This window comes from Colletotrichum chrysophilum, assembly GCF_026319265.1.
Source record: "Colletotrichum chrysophilum strain AFK26 chromosome Unknown scaffold_20, whole genome shotgun sequence".
Classification (NCBI taxonomy): domain Eukaryota; kingdom Fungi; phylum Ascomycota; class Sordariomycetes; order Glomerellales; family Glomerellaceae; genus Colletotrichum; species Colletotrichum chrysophilum.
Window position 1 is genome coordinate 488008 of NW_026517307.1, and position 20872 is coordinate 508879.

Genomic DNA, 20872 nt, shown 5'->3' on the forward strand with positions numbered 1-20872 from the left:
CGCCATTTCTTGGTCTTGGCCGAGTTGCCTCTTGGAAAAGCAAGCAGTCTGGCCCACGTGCGCCCTGTGGGATACCGTAGGAGCCGTAGCTGAGTGCTACCCTCCCAGCAGGACATAAAAACTCCCGAAATTTGAGGGGAAACCAACGAGACTGAAGTCATAGACAAGGCCGGAGTGCCGATCGAATTCGGGGGAGCTGTTGGGAGCAGAAGGGGCTGTTATTGTCAGTTGGGGCAAAGTTTTGGGTAAGATGGCTCGCTGATGATGGTCTGAGAGGACAGAAAGTTGGTTCTGGGATGGTTTGACCGACATGAGTCCACGATCAGCACTGAAAGGGGGCAATATTGGATCAAGAGGCTAATGCAGGCCAACTTGACAGCTCGGTGATACTCTGGCATTCGGGCCTTCAAGGCACATCGGATCGAACCACCCTGGACAGAGACCCTTTTCGTGCGCCTCGGCGGGATATATAATCACCATGGTTTCCCTTCAACATGTCATGTCAGGGGCACTGGCAATCAACACAACCGAAATCACCCAGCCCATCATGAAGTTGTTCACTTCTGCCCTTCTTCTCAGCTCCATCGCCACCCAGACTATCTTCGGATACCCTGGGGCGAGTGTGATGAAGAGAGATGTTGACTCCTTCATCGCCACGGAAACCCCAATTGCCCTTGCTCAGTTGCTTTGCAACATTGGTCCTAATGGTTGCCATGCAGCTGGTGTGAGTTCTGGCATCGTCATTGCCTCCCCAGACAAGACCGATCCTCCGTGTAAGTGAAAGCCAGGTCTACTTAGGTTATCCCTGAAGTCAGCTAATCGTCATAGACTTCTACACCTGGACTAGAGACGCTGGCCTCGTGTTCAAGGCTGTGGTTGACATCTTCACCAACAGTTACGACGCAAACCTGCAGACCAACATCCAGAATTACATTGCCTCTCAAGCCCGCCTCCAGGGTGTGTCGAACCCTTCAGGAAGCTTGAGCGACGGTTCTGGCCTTGGCGAGCCCAAGTTTGAAGTGAACTTGACCCCTTACACGGGGGCTTGGGGTACGCCAGAGAGACTTTCGAACACATTACATACTGACAGCTTCTAGGACGACCTCAAAGGGATGGCCCGGCTCTTCGCGCAATCGCCATCATCGGTTACGCCAAGTGGCTAGTAAAGAACGGATACTCCTCGACCGCTTCGTCTGTTCTTTGGCCCGTCATCCGCAATGACTTGAACTACGTCGCTCAGTACTGGTAAGGAGTGCAGGTGCTGGCCCCAATACTTGGTGCTAATCCGCTTCTAGGAACCAAACCGGCTTCGATCTTTGGGAGGAGGTTCAGGGAAGCTCTTTCTTCACAGTTGCCAGCCAGCATCGGGGTTAGTAAATCCGAGATTCATCATTTGCTTGACGCTAACACTGGACGCAGCTCTCGTCGAGGGCAGCGCCCTTGCCAAGTCATTGGGCCTTTCCTGCAACTCCTGCGATGCCATTGCTCCTCAGGTTCTGTGCTTCCTGGGAAGATTCTGGTCTCCATCGGGTAACTTCATGGTTGCCAACAGTAAGCTCAACGTTCCGAATTCCGGCCGTTAGTGGTGACTACTGACACTCAACTCGAATAGTCAACGGCAACGGCAGATCCGGCAGAGATGCCAACGTCATCCTGGCCTCCATCCACAACTTCGACCCGGCGGCCGCCTGTGATGCTGCCACCTTCCAGCCATGCAGTGACAAGGCTTTGGCTAGCCACAAGGTTGTAGTCGACTCTTTCCGCACCATCTACACCATCAACAACGGCATCGCCCAGTCCGCTGCCATTGCTGTCGGCCGCTATCCCGAGGACAGCTACTACGGTGGTAACCCCTGGTATCTTAACACATTGGCCGCTGCCGAGCAACTCTATGACGCTCTTTATGTCTGGAAACAACAAGGCTCCATTACAGTGACCCAGACTTCCCTGGCCTTCTTCAGAGATCAGCTCGGCTCTGTCGCTCCTGGCACCTACGCATCGGGAACCTCGACGTACACATCGCTGATCAATGCGGTGAGCGCCTACGCTGATGGCTTCATGAACGTGGTCGCAACATATGCCCAGACCAACGGCTCTCTTGCCGAGCAGTTCTCCCGAAGCAACGGACAGCCCCTCTCAGCAGATGACCTTACCTGGTCGTATGCCGCGTTTTTGACAGCTGCCCAGAGACATGCCGCTGTCATCCCTCCTGGCTGGGTTGGCAGCGCTACTTCTGTTCCTGGCACCTGCGCGGCCACTTCCATCGTTGGCTCCTATACGAGCGCCACCGCAACCTCTTTCCCTGCCAACCAGACTCCGGGCACTGGTGTGCCGCCCACAGCAACGACAACTGGCCCTACTCCAACTGCTACATCTTGTCCCGGTTCGGTGCTCGTTACTTTCAACGAGAGAGTTGTCACGCAGTTCGGCCAGACCATCAAGATTGTCGGAAACACTGCCCAGCTTGGCAACTGGAGCCCAGGCAGCGCTATTTCTCTTAGTGCTTCAGGATACACGTCTGCCAACCCTGTCTGGTCTGTGACGATCGAACTGCAGGCCGGACAGGCTATCCAGTATAAGTACATCAATGTCGCCAGCGATGGTACTGTGACTTGGGAGGCCGACCCTAACCACACTTACACCGTTCCCTCGTGCACCACAGCGGCGACAAAGTCTGATACCTGGCAGTGATAACCGTGTACTTGAACTTTGGCCAAGCTTGGAATGTTTCGGTTTGGTTCATAGGTACAAACGGAACCCCTGTACATAGTCGGGAATAAGTATGAGCAGTAAAACGTTATTACTCGGCCTTCTCTGTCGCCCTCCGCTCGAGTTCTGTAATGATGGTCTCAATGGTCCATTCCAAAGTCGTCTCCATGTCGATATCTAGACCCTTGCCGAGCTGGGCCTTGATATCCTTTTCTTGCAAAACCTTCTCGTTCAGCCTACCCTCCACATTGCCCTCTTCAAACAACCACTGGTGCGCTTCAACATAATTAGGCCAAACAATCTTGTCAACATAACCAGGCGGGTCCTTCCAGAAACCTTCCAGAGTGACATAGCCATCGCGGGCCTCGCGCCGTTGTTGTGCCTTGGCTCGGCTGACCAGAAGAAATAGCTTGATGTCGATAAGGCTCATCGTAGTCTCCATTTCCTTGCAGTACAGAAGGAAGCCGTCGAAAAGGCAAACTCTCAACTTGCCCTCGGTGAAGATGGCGTGTCCGGGCTGGCCCGGTTCCAGCCAACGGCTGACCCTTGCTTTCATGGCAGCAATCTTTTCATCAGAGACTGGGCACTTTCCGACAGAGTTTTGGTCCTCCTTGGAGTCTACGAAAGGCTATTCAAACCGTAAGTATACTTGAGAGCCACAACTCTTATCGCAACTCACTGGAAATGTCCCATTTTCACGGATATGAGTAAGGGCCTTATTCATGTCAGGCACTGAGATGGCCTCAGGGCAGTCCCAGTCGAGGAGCCCATTCTTCGTGGGGAGCCTACCGGATTATGTCAGTCAGATAACGATATCAGACATCAGATTTTACTTACTCAGACTCCGGCTTGTAAAAGTCATCTTCGTGGAGGATAAAGGTGTTGGGGAAAATATCTCGCAGCAAGCGAGCTAACGTCGTCTTGCCGCTTGAAGAGCAGCCGCTGAGGCCTATTACCACGTTATTGCCCCCGCTCATCGTGAAGGATCCTTCTGACACGAGAATCTTGATAACGGTTAGCCAAGGCACTCTGACGTAGAGTTATTTTAAAGAGACTGTCTATCTTTTGCCGCCTATCTTCCCTATGTCACGCGACATGTGTACGTACTAACGACGACGGACAGTAGACTTGCTGACAGAGGAAGCAAGCGGTTTCTTATGAAAAGAGACAATAAGGCTCTTGACAGATAAATAGTAAGACCTACCAAGTGAATGTAAAGGCGGGCACACCCCAAATATCGCAGTCTAGACAGACCGCCTCGTAGATGTGTAAGCGGGAGATGGACAGAGCCAAGTCTTCATCCAAGATTACCACTTGCAGTAGCTCAGATCTCCGAATCAACCCCCACCATGACCCCTCCCTCGCACGGCCAGAGATTCAACGGTGGAGACAACCGCTGAAGGGCTCCCTGGCAGCTGTCCAGGTAGTCCAGGGGGGTTTCAGCCACACACGGGGCAGCAGGCAAGCCCCTGACGTGCGTCATCCGGCCAGGCACAGCGCTGATCACTGCAGCAGCATCTCCAATTGCATCTGCCCACAAGAAAAGCTCGAGTTCATCCCAACTTTCCGCCGTCTCCCAGCGCCGTTATCTCCCAGCGTCCCGTCTCCCATCGTCGTCGTCGTCTCCCAGCGTCGCTCCCCCATCTCGAGAAAACCAAGAACGCCAACAATGGCCATCCACGACGCCACCACGGGGCAGAGCGCTGCCGTCATCACGACAACCCTCGTTGCCTTCCTCTCAGGCTTCATGCTCGGTGTCTACACGATCCGCGGCTACCTCATCTCCCCTGAGCTGCGCGCCGAAGCTCGCGCCAACAAGGAGGATCCCATCGAGAGCGAGGAATCTGATATCGACGAGGACGATACCATCCTCGACCACGCGCCTAACTGGTCCAATGCCGAGGCCGCCGACGTCCGTGATGGTCTGCGCCAGCGCAACACTGCTGAGAAGAAGGCCAAGAAGCCGAACCCGGAGAAGGCACCGCTTGCTGATTCGAACGAGGAGTGCAAGCTTGTGCTTGTTGTCAGGACGGATCTGGGAATGACCAAGGGTACGTCCCCTCGCGAAGAGCAAGACCCTTGCTAGTATTCCGAAGCTTACAAACCATTGTTCCTACAGGCAAGATGGCGGCGCAAGCCTCCCACGCAACCCTCGCATGCTACAAGTCCCTCTCGAAGGCCGCCACTCGCGACCCATGTTCTGCTGCCGCCAAGATTCTCTCCCGCTGGGAACGCCTCGGCCAGGCCAAGATTGCTGTCCAGATCAAGGACCAGAACGAGATGCTCGAGCTCATGGGCAAGGCGCGCAGCTTAGGTATCACCGCCGAGGTTATTGCCGACGCCGGCCGCACGCAGATCGAGGCCGGCAGCTTGACCGTTCTCGGCGTCGGTCCTGCGCCGAAGAGCCTTGTCGACCAGGTCACCAGCCACCTTAAGCTGCTGTAAACGAAAATGGAAGGAATCCGTATATGGATATCAAGACTTGGCACGAAACATAGACTTCAGGGAACATACATGAAATGAGCGTAATGGTGTACGGTATACAAAAGTTGGCGATGGGCTTGATTGTATTTCACATAGCATGTGGGCATTAGCTGTCTCATCGATGATTAAAAAGTCCAATTTGGTGAACGTTTCAATCACGAAGAACTCATCACTGCCAGTCAATCTTGAGCGTGTTCGGTACAATAAATCGTCCCAGTGTCGGGTATTCATGTTCACTAAGGGAGCAAATGCCTAAACGCCTCTTACATGCAACCAACTCCCGGTCCAACTTTTCACTTTTACATAGACCGCCCATTATTCCTTGCGCGCAAATCTCGAAAGCGCCGGGCCTAGATCCGCCTCGACTTCCTGGTGCTTCCTCTCTCTCGCCTTCTGTCGCTCCTCCCAGATAGCGTCCACCTTCATTCTCTTCTCGTCGATGACGTTCTTCTTGCGCTGCTTCCTCAGGTATTTGCTCAAAGCGCCGCCCTTACCTCTCGCCCTCTTGCGGATCTCCTCTTCGATTGACAGGGGCTTGGAGTCCAAGTCCTTCTCCTCCCGACGCTGCTTCTCCGACCTCAGGTCGATGTTGCCAATGTAGTTGGGGTCCAGGGCAATCATCTCGGGCTGGAGCTTGTTCAGCAGTCCCTTGACTTCGGCCTCCTGTCTCTGCTTGGCGGTCTCGAATGGGTTGACCTCCAGGGCGTCGAAGTTGGCCTCTCCGGCGCCGGGAACGATGATGGACGAAAATCCCTCGTCGTGACCCATGCCGAGAACATCCTCGAACGGGCACCACCTCACCCGCTCCATGCGCTTGCCCTCGCCACCCCACGCCATATAGGGGCTCTGCACCTTCTGCTGGACGGGATCGTTCTTATTGAAAAGATCCTTCCAGATGCTGGTTTGGGTTCCCCAGCCAACAGCCGTAAGACCGGTGTCGGAAATGGCCACCGATGACGCGGGTTGTCTTGTGAAGTAGCTGTTCACCTCCTTGAACATTCTGATATCCCAGACGGCCATCTTGCAGTCCTGACCGGTCGAGACCATGTAGCGACCTTCCCTGTCGATGGCCATTGACCTCACAGGGCCTCTGTGAGCCAGCAGCTTGACGAGAGGCTCTGACTGGTTGGGTGACCACAAAGTGACCGTACCGTTCTGATGACCGACATGGAGAACGGCGTTCCAAGGGTTCTGGGTCAACGATGTCGGAGGGCCGAGTTTGGTGGGATACTCGGCGACGATGTTGCCGGTGGAAACGTCCTGGTACTTGAGCCAGCCAGTCGCCGCCTATGACAATTAGCAAGGTCCAGAGAAACAAGTCGTCAGCTGTACTTACTACTGTACCGAGGAGGAAGTGGTACGGAAGGAATTCCATATGCGTGACCTCCGTATGTTTCCTCAAGCAGTGGATCTCGACACCATTCCTGTCGTAGATGTAGGTATACTTCTTCTGCGCAGCAGCGAAGAACTGGTTGTTGTGAAGCCACCGTACATCTCGAATCGTCTCACCAAGCTGGATCTCGCAACCCAGCTTGCCTTCCCTCCAGTCGAACGTCGCGACGTGACCCTTGCGACCGGCCAGCAGCAGCTCCCTTCCGTTACGAGTGTACTCGCCCAGATACGGCCCAAGTTCCTCAAGCTTCAGCTCAAAGCGCTTCTGGGCTGTCGAAACAGCAACGCCCTCGCTAATGTCGTCCTGGCGAACCTTGTACGTCCTCTCGAGCTCCGTCTCGGCCTCGAGGAACCCGCCAGTGTTCTCGAGCAGGATCTCGGCATCCTTGGCCTTGTTGGCGGCATCGCGGTACTTGTTCTCGAGTCGCGACAGATTGGTGCGCAGCTTCTTGTCCTTGATGTTCTTGACGTTGACGCTCTTGCCGCGGCCGTACGCCTTGTTCGCCTCCCTCTGCCGGCGGATCCTCTCGAGCTTCTCGCGCTTCTCGCGTTCCTCTCGCGGGCCGAGGGCCGTACGCTGCTTCACCTGGACGGCGCCATTATCGTGTGTGTTGTTCCGAGATATCGTCTTCGTTTCTGCGCTGTCGATCTCCATGTTGGGCGACGCCGTCGTGGTCGGATGCGCGTGTCTCGTGCAGATGCCGTCACGGGGGTGGTAAAAAAAGCGAGACCCGGAATTGAGAGATCAGCAGCAGCAACTTTTGCACCATGTACCGGGCGGTCCAGCAAAATTTCTTTATCTTATCGGAACTCTTTCCTCGCACTGACATTCCACTGTCGGTGACGGCACCCAATTGGCGCAGACATTTTTTAATGGGGCTTATCGATAGCGCACAAGTGCACTGGAATTTTTTGAACAACCCCGCCATCACAGGCGCAAAACCGAAATTCGAGTCCAAATTCGGGGTCGCTTTGAGTGCTGTCACACCGATTTTCTCAGTCGTCGTGCGAGCAACTTGCGCCCAAACTGGCTTCATTACCTTTTCGATTCAAGGCTGGAGGCGACGGCAACATGTCTGCCTCGGTGAGTCACTCTCATCGACCAACCACCAAGCAAGTCAACAAGTCCTTCAAGTCAGGCAAGCATGCATCCAAGGGTGCGCTGAGGGACGCCGCCAAAGGTTTGCAAATCCCCAAAATTTCTCCCCGCACAAAACTTCGGAGCGCTCGAGTGGTGTTTTTTGTCGCAAGAACATATAAGAAACTGACTGTCTCTCTACAGGCAGACTCGGAGGCGAGCGCGGCCAGCGAAAGACACCCCACCAGCAAGTCATGTCCAAGTTCGACCGAAGAAACCAGGCCAAGCAGCGCCAGATCGCGAAGCGCAAGGAGCATTTGGAGGAGACGTCGATTTTTGCCGGAAAAGATGGAGCCCCCAGGACTGTCGCTGTTGTGCCCCTGTGCAAGGACGGCAACGCCGCGACCGCCATCAAGCAGTTGAACAACAGTTTGGACATCGAGGTCGAGGTGTTGGAGACGCCGTTCCGAGTTCCGGTCGACCGGTTCAAGCAGAAGTTGCAGTACATCCCCCTCAAGCGCGACTTGAATGCTGTTCTGGACGCCACCCGGGTTGCCGACTTCGTAGTGGTCATGCTCTCGGCTGACATCGAGGTGGACGACCTCGGTGAGCTGATGCTGCGTGGTCTGGAGAGCCAGGGTCTGTCGACGCTCTTCACCGTTGTCTACGGCTTGGATAAGATTGAGCCGGCGAAGCAGAAGACGTCGACTCTCGCCTCTCTCAAGTCATACATCACCCACTTTCACCCTGAGCAGGAGAAGCTTTACAGCCTGGAGAACAGGCAAGAATGCTCCAACCTCATGCGCTCTCTCTGCAACACCACACCGAAGGGCGTCAGGTGGCGCGAGGACAGGAGTTGGCTGTTGGCCGAGGAGATCAAGTTCCCCAACTCGGGCCTTGACTCGACCGTTGTTACCGGTATCGTGAGAGGAAGAGGCCTGAAGGCCAACCGTTTGATCCAGCTTGGCGACTACGGCACATTCCAGATCGAAAAGATCACTTCTGCGCCTTTGCCGAAGCAGACTAAGAAGGGCGAGATGGCGGTGGAGGAAGAAGAGGCGGAGAAAGTTCTTGATACCCCTGATGAAGACCAGGATGACCTGGCTGAGCTGGCGCCCGACGCCGTGATGGATGATGATGAGATGGAGGACAACGAGCCTCCCACGATCAAGAAGGGCGTGTTGCTTGACGACCACCACTACTTCTCCGACGATGACGGAGAGGAGAACAACAGGCTAAAGACCAGAGTCCCCAAGGGAACGTCTAACTACCAAGCGGCGTGGTATCTCGGTGACGACGTGTCCGACGATGGATCGGACATGGAAGATTTCGAGATGCAGGATGAGAACAGCGAGGAGGATGAAGCCCGCCCTGAAGACGGCTTCGAGGGCTACGCACCAAAGGAGCCCACCGAGGCTGCCCCCTCAGAATACGGCGGCAAGTCAGAAATGTTCATCGAGCCTGATGAGGAGGAGGACGCCAAGGGCCTGGCGGCCTACCGTGCCAGGAAGAGCGATGAGGTCGAAGAAGACAAGGAGTTCCCTGACGAGATCGAGCTGCACCCCAACGTGCTCGCTCGTGAGCGTCTCCAAAGATACAGAGGTCTCAAGTCCCTGCGCACGAGTGAGTGGGTTCAGGACGAGGATAAGGCTTTCGAGCCGGAAGAATGGCGCAAGCTGCTCCGGATCCCCGACTACCAGGCTTCCCGCTCCCGCACCACCCGCGAGGCTCTCGTTGGCGGTGTTGCTCCTGGTACGCGCGTCCACGTTCACCTCAGGGGCGTTCCGGCGACATTCGAGAAGTCCTACGACCCAAGCCGGCCAGTTACTCTCTTCTCTCTCCTGCGCCACGAGCAGAAGAAGACGGCTGTCAACTACCTCATCAACCTCAGCGCTGACTACCACCGCTCCATCAAGGCCAAGGAGGAGCTCATCGTGCAGTGCGGACCTCGCCGCTTCACTGTCAAGCCCGTCTTCTCCCAGCCGGGCAACACCCCCAACGACGTGCACAAGTTCTGCCGGTATCTTCACCCAGGCCAGTCCGCCGTTGCCACATTCATGGGTCCCATCACATGGGGTGCCGTGCCTGTGCTCTTCTTCAAGCGCTCCGAGCCTGTGGCCGAGGGTTCGGAAGAGGCGGAGAACGAGTCGACCATCGGACTCACCCTCATCGCCACGGGTACCGCTCTGCCGCCTTCGACGAACCGCGTTATTGCCAAGCGGGTCATTCTCACCGGCCACCCGTATCACATCCACAAGAAGATCGTCACGATCCGCTACATGTTCTTCAACCGTGAGGACGTTGAGTGGTTCAAGGCTTTGCCGCTGTGGACGAAGCGCGGCCGCAGCGGTTTCGTCAAGGAGCCCCTCGGCACCCACGGATACTTCAAGGCGACGTTCGATGGCCGCATCAACCCACAGGACTCCATCGGTGTCAGTCTGTACAAGCGTGTGTGGCCTCGTAACGCTATTCCCATTGAGGGACCTCTTCTCGAGGCTGGTGCTGGCCAGTCCGAGGAGGGTGATGTGATGATGGAATGAAGGAACAAATTAAAAAAAAGCTCATGACATGGATATATCAAAAAAGGCTCCGGGAAAAATATAGATATTAGCAGTAACGTCGGCTGTAGATACAAGCCTGATGCCAATGCCGGAGTTCAAGGTTCATGTTACTTTTCACCCCCTTTCGACAGGCCGAATGAATGATCAACTTTCCACGCTCCTTGTTCCCCCCTTTTTACGCATTGAGAGTGTCCAGTCCCTCCGTCGGCCTGGATCCACCAACCGACTTGCGCTGCTCCTCCGCGCCGGCAGCCTTCCACGCGCTGATGATGAGGTTGACAATGTGATCAACACCAACGTTCTTCTTCACTTGCGCGAAAACAGTTGGGCCTCCCTCGCGCATCTTGCGCGCGTCCCTCTCCATGACACCAAGGTCCGCACCGACAATCTCCGCCAGGTCCGTCTTGTTCACAATCAGCAGATCACTCTGGGTGATACCCGGGCCGCCCTTGCGGGGGATCTTGTCGCCTCCAGACACATCGATAACGTAGATGATGTAGTCCGCCAGCTCGCGCGAGTAGTTAGCCGCCAGGTTGTCGCCTCCGGACTCGATCAGCAGCAGATCGGTATCGAACTCGCGGTGCAGGTCCTCAAGGGCGGCGAGGTTGGCAGAGATGTCCTCGCGCACGGCGGCGTGAGGGCAGCCGCCGGTCTCAATGGCGCGGATGCGCGGGGCGGGGAGGGCCTTGTGGCGGGTGAGGAACTCGGCGTCCTCGCGGGTGAAGATGTCGTTTGTGACGGCGGCGATGTTGTACTTTTCGCGGAGGGCGTTGCAGAGGGCGAGCATCAGGGCGGTCTTGCCGGAGCCGACGGGTCTGGAGCTTGGTCAGCACGCGCGAGCTCTCGTATGTCTCAATGGAACAGCTAATTGGTGTGGATGGCTTGAGAGGAGTCCCATCGTTATTTCCAGGAACGGAAAGGTGCTGAGCGGTTTTCAAGCTCCAGAATCACCCAAGCTGCGCAGCTTGACTTACCCTCCAATACCGATGGTGAAAGCCCTGTCAGCCCAGGTTCTGCCCTCGACAATGGGCATTTCGCGACCAAGGTAGCTTCCAGGACCGTCGAGGATCTCATGGGAGTGGCCGTGCTCCTGGGCATTGAAGCCTCCGTCGTGGGAGTGGGAGTGACCGGCAGGGCCATCGTGGGAGTGCGTGTGAGACATGTTTGGTGCAATTGAATGGTACAGAAGACAAGAGAAATGCGGAAAGTTGGGTATACTACGATTTGAAGAAGGATGAGTTCGTCCGGAGAGCTTCAACTGGAGGGGTTGTGGGAGGTTTAAGGGTCGCGGGGTCAGTGAGCTTATCGATAAAGGTACCTATTTCAGTGAACGAAGTGGGATGCGATTTTCCCCACGGCCGCCGCCGGCCATGCTGCGGGGATAGCCTGACAGCGCCCGTCGCCCTCGCGACCAGCATGAATAATGCCATGTACCTATTTGCGATCAGACGGAACAGGAAGTCATAGGATCTTTCATGAAGCTACACCCGCATGTTTGCGGGAACCCTTGTAAACCACCTCAACTTCGTGTACCAGGTAGACTCAGAAGCCTCTACGTGAATACTTCTAGCGTATATCCTCTTAGTCTCGCTCGCCCTCACCAGGGGCGGTATGCCTGTAAGTCATAAGAACCAACCCAACGCCAACCAATGCATGCAAAACAGTGTAATCATGGACACTTTAGTCAAGCCTTTGACTGCGGCTCCTTGCTTCCCTCGCCCGCCTCGTCTCTGGGCTTGGGCGGCTTCGGCACCCTCTCATACGCGTTGGGACTCGGCCTTCTCTTCTGCTTGCCGTCGCGATCAGATTTCCTGCCATGGCTATGGCCATCATGATCGTCACAGTCGTGGTTCTGCTTCTTGTTACTCTTCCCCTTGCCCTTGTGGTCGGCCGAAGGTACCCTCCTCCTGCCACCGCCGTCGGAGTCGGAATCTGAGTCTGAAGAGGAATCGGAAGACGACTCATCGCTGGATTCGTCGACGCCTTTGGGACGGTGGTAGATGCAGCAGACTATTGACGAATTATTAGAGATTGAAAATGCGCGGAGAAAGGCGGCGCAGGCTTACCTTTTGAACTCTTGCGTCCAAGACCCTCATTGTCGACAACGTCCTCCGCCCACCTCACCGACGGCCTGGAGGGCGCATGCGCACCTCTCAGTCGCAAGATCGCCTGCGTACCAGTCCGGCTCTGGGTATTCGTCGTCTCCGTCTGCGTTTGCGACGGGCCGGGAGTCGAGCGTTGTTGTGGATCTTGCACGGCCGCCATGTTCGCTGTGTGGTGACAGAAAGAGAAGTCGGTGTGTGTGGTTGGTCGTGTGCCGTTAATTGAGGCGTTCCGCACCAATAAATCCTCAGCAAGATTACCCCGCGGAAATTTCTCGAATGGCAGAATACGCTGCAGCACTGAGTCGTAGTGTCGCTGTGGTTTCGTGCCCGAGAGTCAAAAGCCGCGTGGATCTGTTGCGGTGAGGAGGATCGAAGATATTCAGGGGTCGTCGTGGTTTGTAATTGGTGTTGGGGGGAGGCTCTAGAACATTGGCCTGCGAAAGAAGGTGGGATGCGTTTTTGTTATTTTTCTGGCATGCAACTGAAAGTCCATGGTACCCCACGTCATTCCTGGGCCCCACATCGGAGGTACACCCGGTCCAGCCGCCCGATGGCACGCCGGGTCGTCAACTTCCGGAACCGGGTGTCTCAACGGTCCGGGCCGGTATGTAAACAGTGGCTTTTCTTCGTCATTAGGATTGAAAGCAGGCCAGATTATTTTCAGAATCGCAATCGCTGATTCCGAGGGCAGTTGATGTCATGGTGTGATTTGCTCATATCAGATATTCAATGTAGTCCTACGTCCCTCACACGTGGTCAAGTGTCTTTGCTAAACAATCGGCGTACACAACTAACCATGTTTCCTATCCTGCCACGGCTAAACTACCAATGGCCTACATGGTCTCTGGCGTCGTCACTTGGTTACACGGCCCATTTTCAATAAACGCGTCAATCATACGATGAACTCTCATTATTCATGTCTTCAGATGATGTACATGGAGTGATGATGTACAGAATATGCTACAGTTACACAGCGCTACGACGCAGCAGCAGCCCTCTTGGCCTGCTTCGCCGCCTTCTTCGCACCCTTCATACTCTTACGAGGACGAGCCTTGATGTCCTTCTTGGGCGGCTTGTTGATCAACCACGCGTTCATGGGAAGACGCTCGCCAATGAACTTGCCCTCGGGGGAGTAGACCTCGACGACGGGCCAATTCGGCTCCGGGTTCTCGGGTTCGGCGGCGGGCTTGGGCTTCTCCTTTGACACAGCATGCTGCTCTGCCGCCTGCTCCATCTTGAGAAACGGATCAACGGCCTCAGATTCAGGTTCGGGTTCAGGCTCCTCCAGAGACTCCGGCTCTGATTGCTCGAGGAACGAAGACATCCCGTCGAACATGTGCCTCGTCCGCACCTGTGCCACGATCTCGATCCAGCCGCAGCCTTCGATGAGGATGTCGGTGGCCAGGACACGCCACGGGAGATCCTCGACCTTCATGTTGCCAACGTCCTTGCGAGTCAGAGGACCAGAGCGCTCCTTGGTCACATCATGATTGAGCTTGAAGGTTCCGGCAAGCTTGATTGTCTCGCCGATTCCTTGGATTGTGAGCTTTTCCACCTTGAGGGGCGCCTCTCGCGTCTCTGCTTGGAACTCGATGGCCTTTTCGGTGGAGGTCTTGTGTTCGGGGAGAGGTGTGAAGTTGTATGCAAGGAAGACCAGACCGGGGGTCTGCGGGGTGATGCGAATCAGACCGCCGCCGAGGATGAGAGACTGTTTACTGTTCAGGCTATGCTGCTGCGGCTTGATTCTTGACTCCATGACCAGGGACGACCTGTGTTCAGGCTTCACGTAGTTCTCCAAGTTCGAACGAGCAACACCAGGAAGATCAATCAGCTCGCCCTTTCCGTTGCCGAAGGGTATACGGATGGGAGATGCCGTAGTACCAGGGAGAGTTGAAACCGTAGGCATCTCGGGGTAGTTGGTCTCTGGTCGAACGGGCGGCAACATAGACGTCTCATCCAGGCGCATGTCGTCTTCCACATCTTCCGTCACGTAGCGCTCATTCAGACCGTCCTCCTCTTTCGCGAAAAGGGAAATGTTGATCGGGGTTTTCAGGGAGATGCCGGCGGTGGTACCCTTGGGAAACACAGCATCAAACAGCTGGCTCTTCCCGACATTGACCTTACCAACCATCCACCCAGCCCCTCCACGTTTATAAATCTTGTCCTTCAGCGGCTTGGTCCACCATCCCCTCTTCGCGCTGACACAGCTCACGTTACCGAGCGTGACGAGCTTTCCGAACTTGCCCAAGGAGCGGCGCAGCACCTCGCGCATGTACGGCATCATCCTATCCACCATCTCCGCCTGTGGCGCGAGCAGATCCGAACGGGTAATGACGAAGTCTATGTTGAACATGCGATCCCTGTAGTACCGGCCCGCCTTGTTCCTACGGTTGCGATGCTTGAGGTTGGCGTCGAGGAGCATGTGCAACTTCGGGATGAACGACATGGGAAAGTCGGCGGCATCGATAATGTGGTAGATGTAGTTCTTCTTGAACGGCGACTCTTCGATCGTCTCGCGTAGGGAGTCTATGCTCGGGTGGTAGATGGGTTCGCCCTCGTGGTGGTGGACGAGCCTATGACATCGGTCGCAGAGCGGCACTCTCCAAGACGTCGGTCCTTTAACTACGTTGCGTTAGCAGATGTCCATCTCAAGCTTCCAAGCAACACATACCGGGCCTGTTCGACTCCAATTCCTCCCCATAGCGCAAAGAGCGAGGATCAAGTCCCAGCTCCTTAAGCTTCTCCTCGCCCAGATTCTGCAGTGCCGCTTCAACAACCGCGTCCTCCTCTTGCGCTTCCCTCCCAGCCTTCTCTTCCTCCATGGTGACATATTCTCGTACCGCCCTCCTTTTCAGATCGTAGTAACCAGCCTGTCCAGGCTCAGCCGTTTGGCTCAGTGCCCCGCACCCACTGCATATCAAGGGCAGGTTCTTGGCCAGGACGTGCGCAGACTCGTCGACCGGCGGTTTCGCGAGAATTTGTTCGGGCGTGAGCTCGGTAGCAGGGACCATCTCGTTATGCACACATCTTTGCTGCCTGTAGGGAAGCCTTCGATGCGCATCTGCCGGCGCAAAAGTGTGTCGCGTGCTAGCTACGCTGAGGCTTGGGCAGAGGTACACTGGCACCTCAGCCAGAGCGGCCCGGTCGCCAATGCTCAGCGCGCTACGAAGCCACCTTGACGACAGCGCGCGATGCATACTCGTCCAGGAAAGCAATCACCCAGAAAAAGTTGCATGTATTAACGAATTTGGAGTGTTTTTCTCTAAGATTCTCGCATTCGACCCCCCAGCTCAAAAATTCCTGTAGATCCCGGTCCAAGCTTGCGCGATAAGCACCCCAACTTTTTTTCTTATCCGGATAATCCCGGCCCGTTTCAACGCAAGGGTCGCAGCAATTTTCCAGCATCTCGACCACGCGACTAAGAGATCGAGGTCCTGAAGTGGGTGAAGCAGTAGTTCCTCTGGGTAGTCAGATATCTGGAGACTTCTCAGACAGCCGCCAAGATGGTCAACGTAGGAAAGAGATGGCATGCTCTCAGAGCTGTAAGTGTTGAAATTTTGAGGATTTTCACTCCTGCGCAAAACGACTTCAACATGAAGCTAACAGTCTGAATAGAAGGTACATATGATCGCTCGAGAACCCGATTCACGATTCCCGGATGGCTCCAATTGACACGAAAACCTCTTGCAGATCCTTTCGGTACGCCACGGCCCCGGCGCCGCCATCCTCCCTCCCAATGTCACAAGGATACACATTGAGTTCGCCAAGACCATGGAAGGCGGCCACATGGGGCCCAGGTCCGTCAACCCTCACTGCACCCCTCCATGCTCACCGGCGCATGGGACGGCTCCTACGAACAGATGCTGATACCGCAGTACAGAAAGTTCTGGCAGAACATGCTCCGTCGCTTAAAGTACCACAACCCCGCCGTCCCCATGATCGTGAACCGCAAAGCCACAAACGAGGGCGCCGCCATGATGCACATCTACTTCAGCAAGGGCGCACCCATCGACCCCGCAACGCTACCCCAGAACCCCTCTTCCGCCATGGACGGAAGCAAAGCCCCAGAACCCACAGAGAACGAGCGTGTCGTCAAGCTCGACATCAAGGACAAGCGCTCCGAAGAGATTCTGGAGCGCTTCATCGCCGAGGCTGAGGCCACTCCCGTAACCCCTACCGAAGAGGAGCTTCGGGAGATGGAAGAGGTGGAGAAGTTGCGCGTGAAGGGAGAGAAGGATCGGGTCGCCAATGCAAAGATCCGCGAGGAGGCGAAGAAGCAGAAGGCGATGTTGGACAAGGCGCGTGCCGAGGTTGCCGTATAAGCCTACGAACGACGGTGCGAGGAGGAAAATGTATGAATACCATGTACAAAATGTACCAAAAAGAATCTCTACATGGACCGGGGGCTCCATGGACAGCTTCATGATTGACATACACCTGCCATTAGGGCCGACTCTGGTCACTGTGCTATGGACGCATGGAGATCGGGAGTGACGACAAAGAAAAGTCTTGTTTTGTTCATTATAAGGTAATGAGGGCTTACACCCATGTACATCCAAGAAAAGGCCAAAGCCAAACCAAAAAGAAACCCGACAGGCTGCGAGCCGGTGCGAATCTTGCTGCCACCCTATCTAGATGCATTTCAATACCCTCAGACGGCTTCAGAGCCGTTGTCTGTAACTCCGGATGCTAATGATTTCTGTGTCGTTGACGCGTGATACAATTATTTCAGTCCAAAGCCCTCGCTCTCGTGGACAGCAGTCCATAACATTTGTTCCAATCTTTCCCTAGACCCGTAGCGCCGCAAGGACAACATGTTAAAGCATGTTCGAGCAATGGGATACCTGTTCTCATCTTCGCCCAAACACGTTATCTTGATGGGAAGCAGAGCAGCTCCCATTGCCGGCACTCGATCAGTGCCCGTAATAAAGGACAGCAGCTTCCTCTGTTCGTCTGGTGTCGCCTCCTTGAAGGTTTCCCAAAACCAGCCAACGACCGGTTCGACACCGTCAGGAGTCTTGGTCCCCCAATTGTCGTATTCGGCCACACCTCTGAGAGCATCCACGTCGAGTGCTGTGTCTGAACCTCTCACCAGCAATTCAATTTCTTCCGGCCTGAACAGTGACAAGGCGTTGCCTCCACAGACAGTGTAGAAACCACGCTTGAAAGGCTCGAATTGGCGCGTGACTGCTGTCTCAAGCAGGTACCGAACATAGAGATTCACGTACTCCCACTTATTGGCGTTGGTCACTGCCTTTCTCTCTCCGCCTGGGCAGAGAGGTACTTGAGTAATGATCCCGTACTTCTCAACATCGACAACAAAGTCGAGCTGGAAAGTTTCCTCAACATCGCCGTCAACCTCTAGCAATTGTCGTAGTCCCGCCGCTAGTCGTGGACGGTATTCTGCGAGATCCTCCAGGGTGTAATTCATACTTGGTCGGGGATGGGCGGAAGGCCCGGTTGAAGAGCTAGGCGCAGACGCAAGAAGCTTGCGGAAAGCGAAAGGTGGCAATGCCACGTCCAGGATGGTCGAGTTGTAGATGGCCAGACCCATCACGACGCCAACCAGGAAGTACTGGTCAGAGGTCTCGAAGGAGTTGGGGTTGAAATAGCAGAACTGGGAGTCCTCGTCGTAGATGAACATGCCTACGCACATGTCAGACAAGTGCTGAAAAGATACAGGGCAGAACTTACCATGGTCAGGGTTAAAAACCTCCCGGACGAGGAGTAGAAACCATTCTTTCTTTAGACCGCCGGCATCGAGGCCCTCCTCGCCCTTGAAAACGATGCGCAACCCCTTCTTGATGTCTTCGCTACCGCTTCCAATGACTTCGCTCACCGCCTTCAGGCTGTCATCCACAAGGCACTCTCTTCGAACATCGAGCACTAGAAACTGAGTGACAGCCCGCCGCGTCATTATGCTATCAAAGAAGGCATCCCGAGCTTTGGTCATTTGCTGTCTGCGGGCATCATGCTCTAGAATCTGAGACTTCGCCCACATACTCAACAGGAACGGGTACTGGCAGAAAGAAAACCGGCCCCGTTTCGATTCCCAGGCCTCGAATTCGGCCACTAGGTCGGTGTAGTCAATCATGGTGTTGTAAAAGTCGCTCGTCGGAATGATTTGCCCGTGCGCCTGAATACCGCCTCGGTGGGTGGTGCTACTGGAAGTGCTTGCCGTCTGATCTGGCCGTCGAATGTGCGTCATGTTATTGGCCGCAAATATGAGAGCCAAGACCCGCGCGGCAGCTTTGATCTGCCAGTCTTCGTTGTAAACCATCTTCTTCGGTTGCTCCTTTTGCTTTTTCGATGGAGCATTTTGACTTCCAAGCGCCGCGTGAAGCGAGGCGGCTGAGTGGTGACCTGCACTCATGTTCGGAATCAACCCAGCGGTGATGTCCACCCTGACTTCCTGTTTCTTCTCATTCTGTCGGATGAGCCTGTATGTCAAAAAGCCAGCGGCCAAATCTTTGGCTTTGATAAATCTGGACTCTGTATACCGGGCGAACCAAGTAATAAGATGGTTTTGACAGGTATTTGACGAATTCGATATCAAGCCTAAAATTCGTTTGATGATGACGGAATGTTGTCCCGAAACAGGTCCAGTCTTCACAGCCGAACCTTCTTGCTTGGGCACGTCAGGTCTTCTCGTCTCCTTCCGACGCCCTTGTCCCTGGAAAGTGTTTGGCTCGCCGTGAAGGAGCGGGTTTTCCAAGACAATGAGGAGGAATCGCAGGTCCTCGGGGTCTGTCATAGGGCGACCAGGTCGTTTCAACAGATTCTCCGTGGCTTTCAGGAGTGCTCTATGAGTATGCTCCTGTCCGTGAAGTAGCTGAGACTCCAAAGCTCGTAGCTCCGTGGCCGACAAAGGGTCTGGTACTGGCGTCCCCGGCTCAGCACCGGCCCCTGCCTCTCGGTTCATCTCTTCATAGACGGCCATCCAAGACTCAGCTGCGTTGAGTATCGTTCGATACCATTCAGCGACTTCGTTCCACTCGACCTGCGCAGAGCGAGGCGTGACGAAAGACGGCGTCTCATCAATTCGATGTGAAGCCGACCTCTTATGCCGTGCCCCACTTTGACTCTGACTCTGACTGCCTGTCCACCATGTCCCGTTCTCGGCAAAGTCTCCCAGCAGAAGCAGTTTAGGATCGAGGTCAATGATGGGGGTCTCGCTGTACTGTTCCGGATGCCTCGGCTCGGGTCGTGGAAGGGAGGGTCGTCTTTGAGCAGACTCACTCCCTGACCGAACTGCCGGGACTGGGCGACGAGACAAGAAGGACGAATTCACACAATGGAATGAGTTGAAGCAGGTCATGATGTAGTCCTCGAGAGGCTTGAAGATTCTCTTCGGATCATCAGCTTGCCAACATCTCGGGTCCGCGGGCCGGGGTCCACTAGCGTCGGCCGCGAGTTGCCGCATGGAGGGGGGCCGTTCCGGATATGAAGAGGAGAAGGATCTGGACGGTGGGGGCACTCGTTGTGGGTTTGGGTGCAGCGTGCGCTGTTCTGGGAAAAGGTAGGCCGGTCTGTTGTCGTGACTGTTCTGCCGCCTGTGAAGTCCGGGGCCCATTTGTCGCGAGGTGCATGGGCGGTCGCCATTGTCCGCGTGGCTAGGGGCCAGGTGCTTCTCGAGAACTTCGCGGCGCTCATCTTCAAAGCTCGAGGTCCTCCTAATGGCTCTCGTCAAGTGGTTGCGAATGCATTGCCGGATCAGTCTCTTAGTCTGGTCGAGGGAAATGGGCCTGGCCTCGTATCGGTCGGCAGGGCGGGGAGGTTGCTTCTGGGGCGAGGTTGAATCCTGGGACGGGCGCTGAAGCCATTTGGGAACAGCGTTGGCCCTCGCTTGCTGATCGGGAGGGAGGTCATTAATGGTGAGGCACACGGTGCATTTGAAGACCCTCAGGTCACGCGGCCAGCGCACGAGGGAACCGCAAGTCATGCAGTTGCCTGTAGCAAAGTCTCTGCTGCCGCCATCTCTGCTGCCGTTGGCACCACCGCGCTTGTGTGTGTTTTTCTGCGTGTTCCCCAATGGCTTGGTCATGACGGGCGCATCATCGGAGTCGGAGTCGGTCTCGTAGGTCGTGGGTTCAGGGCGCTTCTTTTTGGAGAACAGCGCTGGAAAGGGGTGGCTCATGGATCGGGAATGGGTCGGTCGCCGCGGACGTCTGGGGTGGAAGTCGGATTCGGAAGAGCTCTCGTCGGCGGCATGCAGTTGGGAATTATCCAAAAGCACATAGTCTGGCAGTCGTCCCAGCTGGCCAGGCGGTGCAGTTAAAGAGGAGGGGCTGTGTATCCGAGAGATAACATCGGCGGAAGGTCGACGGAGAGGAGGAGGACGAGGAGGTGGAGCATGACGTTGCGACCAAGGAGCCATATTTGCGGGCTAGGTCCAGATCGTCGTCTAATGTCTGCGACGGCAGGAGCATTGGGGCCTCTGCAAGCAGCAAATCGGCATGCGCGCAGCGGGCTGGGTGTATAAACGAAGGGACGAATAAACGAAACAGGACAAGGAAGGCAAGGTTTTCATTTAATTGTTAAAA

General features: G+C 55.4%; 10 protein-coding genes across 10 annotated transcripts; 4 read left to right on the plus strand and 6 right to left on the minus strand.

Moving 5' to 3' along the window:
- Positions 1 to 478: 478 nt before the first annotated feature.
- On the plus strand, positions 479 to 2691 carry GLA1 (glycoside hydrolase 15 protein; the record flags this gene model as incomplete). The annotated part of the gene is made up of 6 exons (XM_053176538.1): positions 479 to 773; positions 829 to 1050; positions 1098 to 1245; positions 1296 to 1369; positions 1420 to 1551; positions 1613 to 2691. The coding sequence occupies 6 exons, from the start codon at positions 479 to 481 to the stop codon at positions 2689 to 2691; spliced, it is 1950 nt and encodes a 649-aa protein (XP_053039625.1).
- A 109-nt stretch (positions 2692 to 2800) lies between these two features.
- COL26b_003646 (uncharacterized protein) lies at positions 2801 to 3686 on the minus strand (the record flags this gene model as incomplete). The annotated part of the gene is made up of 3 exons (XM_053176539.1): positions 2801 to 3337; positions 3389 to 3494; positions 3547 to 3686. 3 exons carry the CDS (start codon positions 3684 to 3686, stop codon positions 2801 to 2803), a joined length of 783 nt encoding a protein of 260 aa, XP_053039626.1.
- Positions 3687 to 4378: 692 nt separating this feature from the next.
- Positions 4379 to 5154, plus strand: COL26b_003647 (uncharacterized protein; the record flags this gene model as incomplete). The annotated part of the gene is made up of 2 exons (XM_053176540.1): positions 4379 to 4760; positions 4829 to 5154. 2 exons carry the CDS (start codon positions 4379 to 4381, stop codon positions 5152 to 5154), a joined length of 708 nt encoding a protein of 235 aa, XP_053039627.1.
- A 354-nt stretch (positions 5155 to 5508) lies between these two features.
- On the minus strand, positions 5509 to 7240 carry COL26b_003648 (uncharacterized protein; the record flags this gene model as incomplete). Its single annotated transcript, XM_053176541.1, has 2 exons — positions 5509 to 6480; positions 6530 to 7240. 2 exons carry the CDS (start codon positions 7238 to 7240, stop codon positions 5509 to 5511), a joined length of 1683 nt encoding a protein of 560 aa, XP_053039628.1.
- Positions 7241 to 7657: 417 nt separating this feature from the next.
- COL26b_003649 (uncharacterized protein) lies at positions 7658 to 10203 on the plus strand (the record flags this gene model as incomplete). The annotated part of the gene is made up of 2 exons (XM_053176542.1): positions 7658 to 7766; positions 7868 to 10203. The coding sequence occupies 2 exons, from the start codon at positions 7658 to 7660 to the stop codon at positions 10201 to 10203; spliced, it is 2445 nt and encodes an 814-aa protein (XP_053039629.1).
- Positions 10204 to 10399: 196 nt separating this feature from the next.
- Positions 10400 to 11386, minus strand: COL26b_003650 (uncharacterized protein; the record flags this gene model as incomplete). The annotated part of the gene is made up of 2 exons (XM_053176543.1): positions 10400 to 11039; positions 11199 to 11386. 2 exons carry the CDS (start codon positions 11384 to 11386, stop codon positions 10400 to 10402), a joined length of 828 nt encoding a protein of 275 aa, XP_053039630.1.
- A 522-nt stretch (positions 11387 to 11908) lies between these two features.
- Positions 11909 to 12489, minus strand: COL26b_003651 (uncharacterized protein; the record flags this gene model as incomplete). The annotated part of the gene is made up of 2 exons (XM_053176544.1): positions 11909 to 12234; positions 12291 to 12489. The coding sequence occupies 2 exons, from the start codon at positions 12487 to 12489 to the stop codon at positions 11909 to 11911; spliced, it is 525 nt and encodes a 174-aa protein (XP_053039631.1).
- An 816-nt stretch (positions 12490 to 13305) lies between these two features.
- Positions 13306 to 15340, minus strand: COL26b_003652 (uncharacterized protein; the record flags this gene model as incomplete). The annotated part of the gene is made up of 2 exons (XM_053176545.1): positions 13306 to 14855; positions 15001 to 15340. 2 exons carry the CDS (start codon positions 15338 to 15340, stop codon positions 13306 to 13308), a joined length of 1890 nt encoding a protein of 629 aa, XP_053039632.1.
- A 492-nt stretch (positions 15341 to 15832) lies between these two features.
- COL26b_003653 (uncharacterized protein) lies at positions 15833 to 16651 on the plus strand (the record flags this gene model as incomplete). The annotated part of the gene is made up of 3 exons (XM_053176546.1): positions 15833 to 15871; positions 16020 to 16126; positions 16210 to 16651. 3 exons carry the CDS (start codon positions 15833 to 15835, stop codon positions 16649 to 16651), a joined length of 588 nt encoding a protein of 195 aa, XP_053039633.1.
- A 401-nt stretch (positions 16652 to 17052) lies between these two features.
- On the minus strand, positions 17053 to 20466 carry COL26b_003654 (uncharacterized protein; the record flags this gene model as incomplete). Its single annotated transcript, XM_053176547.1, has 2 exons — positions 17053 to 17975; positions 18024 to 20466. The coding sequence occupies 2 exons, from the start codon at positions 20464 to 20466 to the stop codon at positions 17053 to 17055; spliced, it is 3366 nt and encodes a 1121-aa protein (XP_053039634.1).
- Between the last annotated feature and the right edge of the window lie 406 nt (positions 20467 to 20872).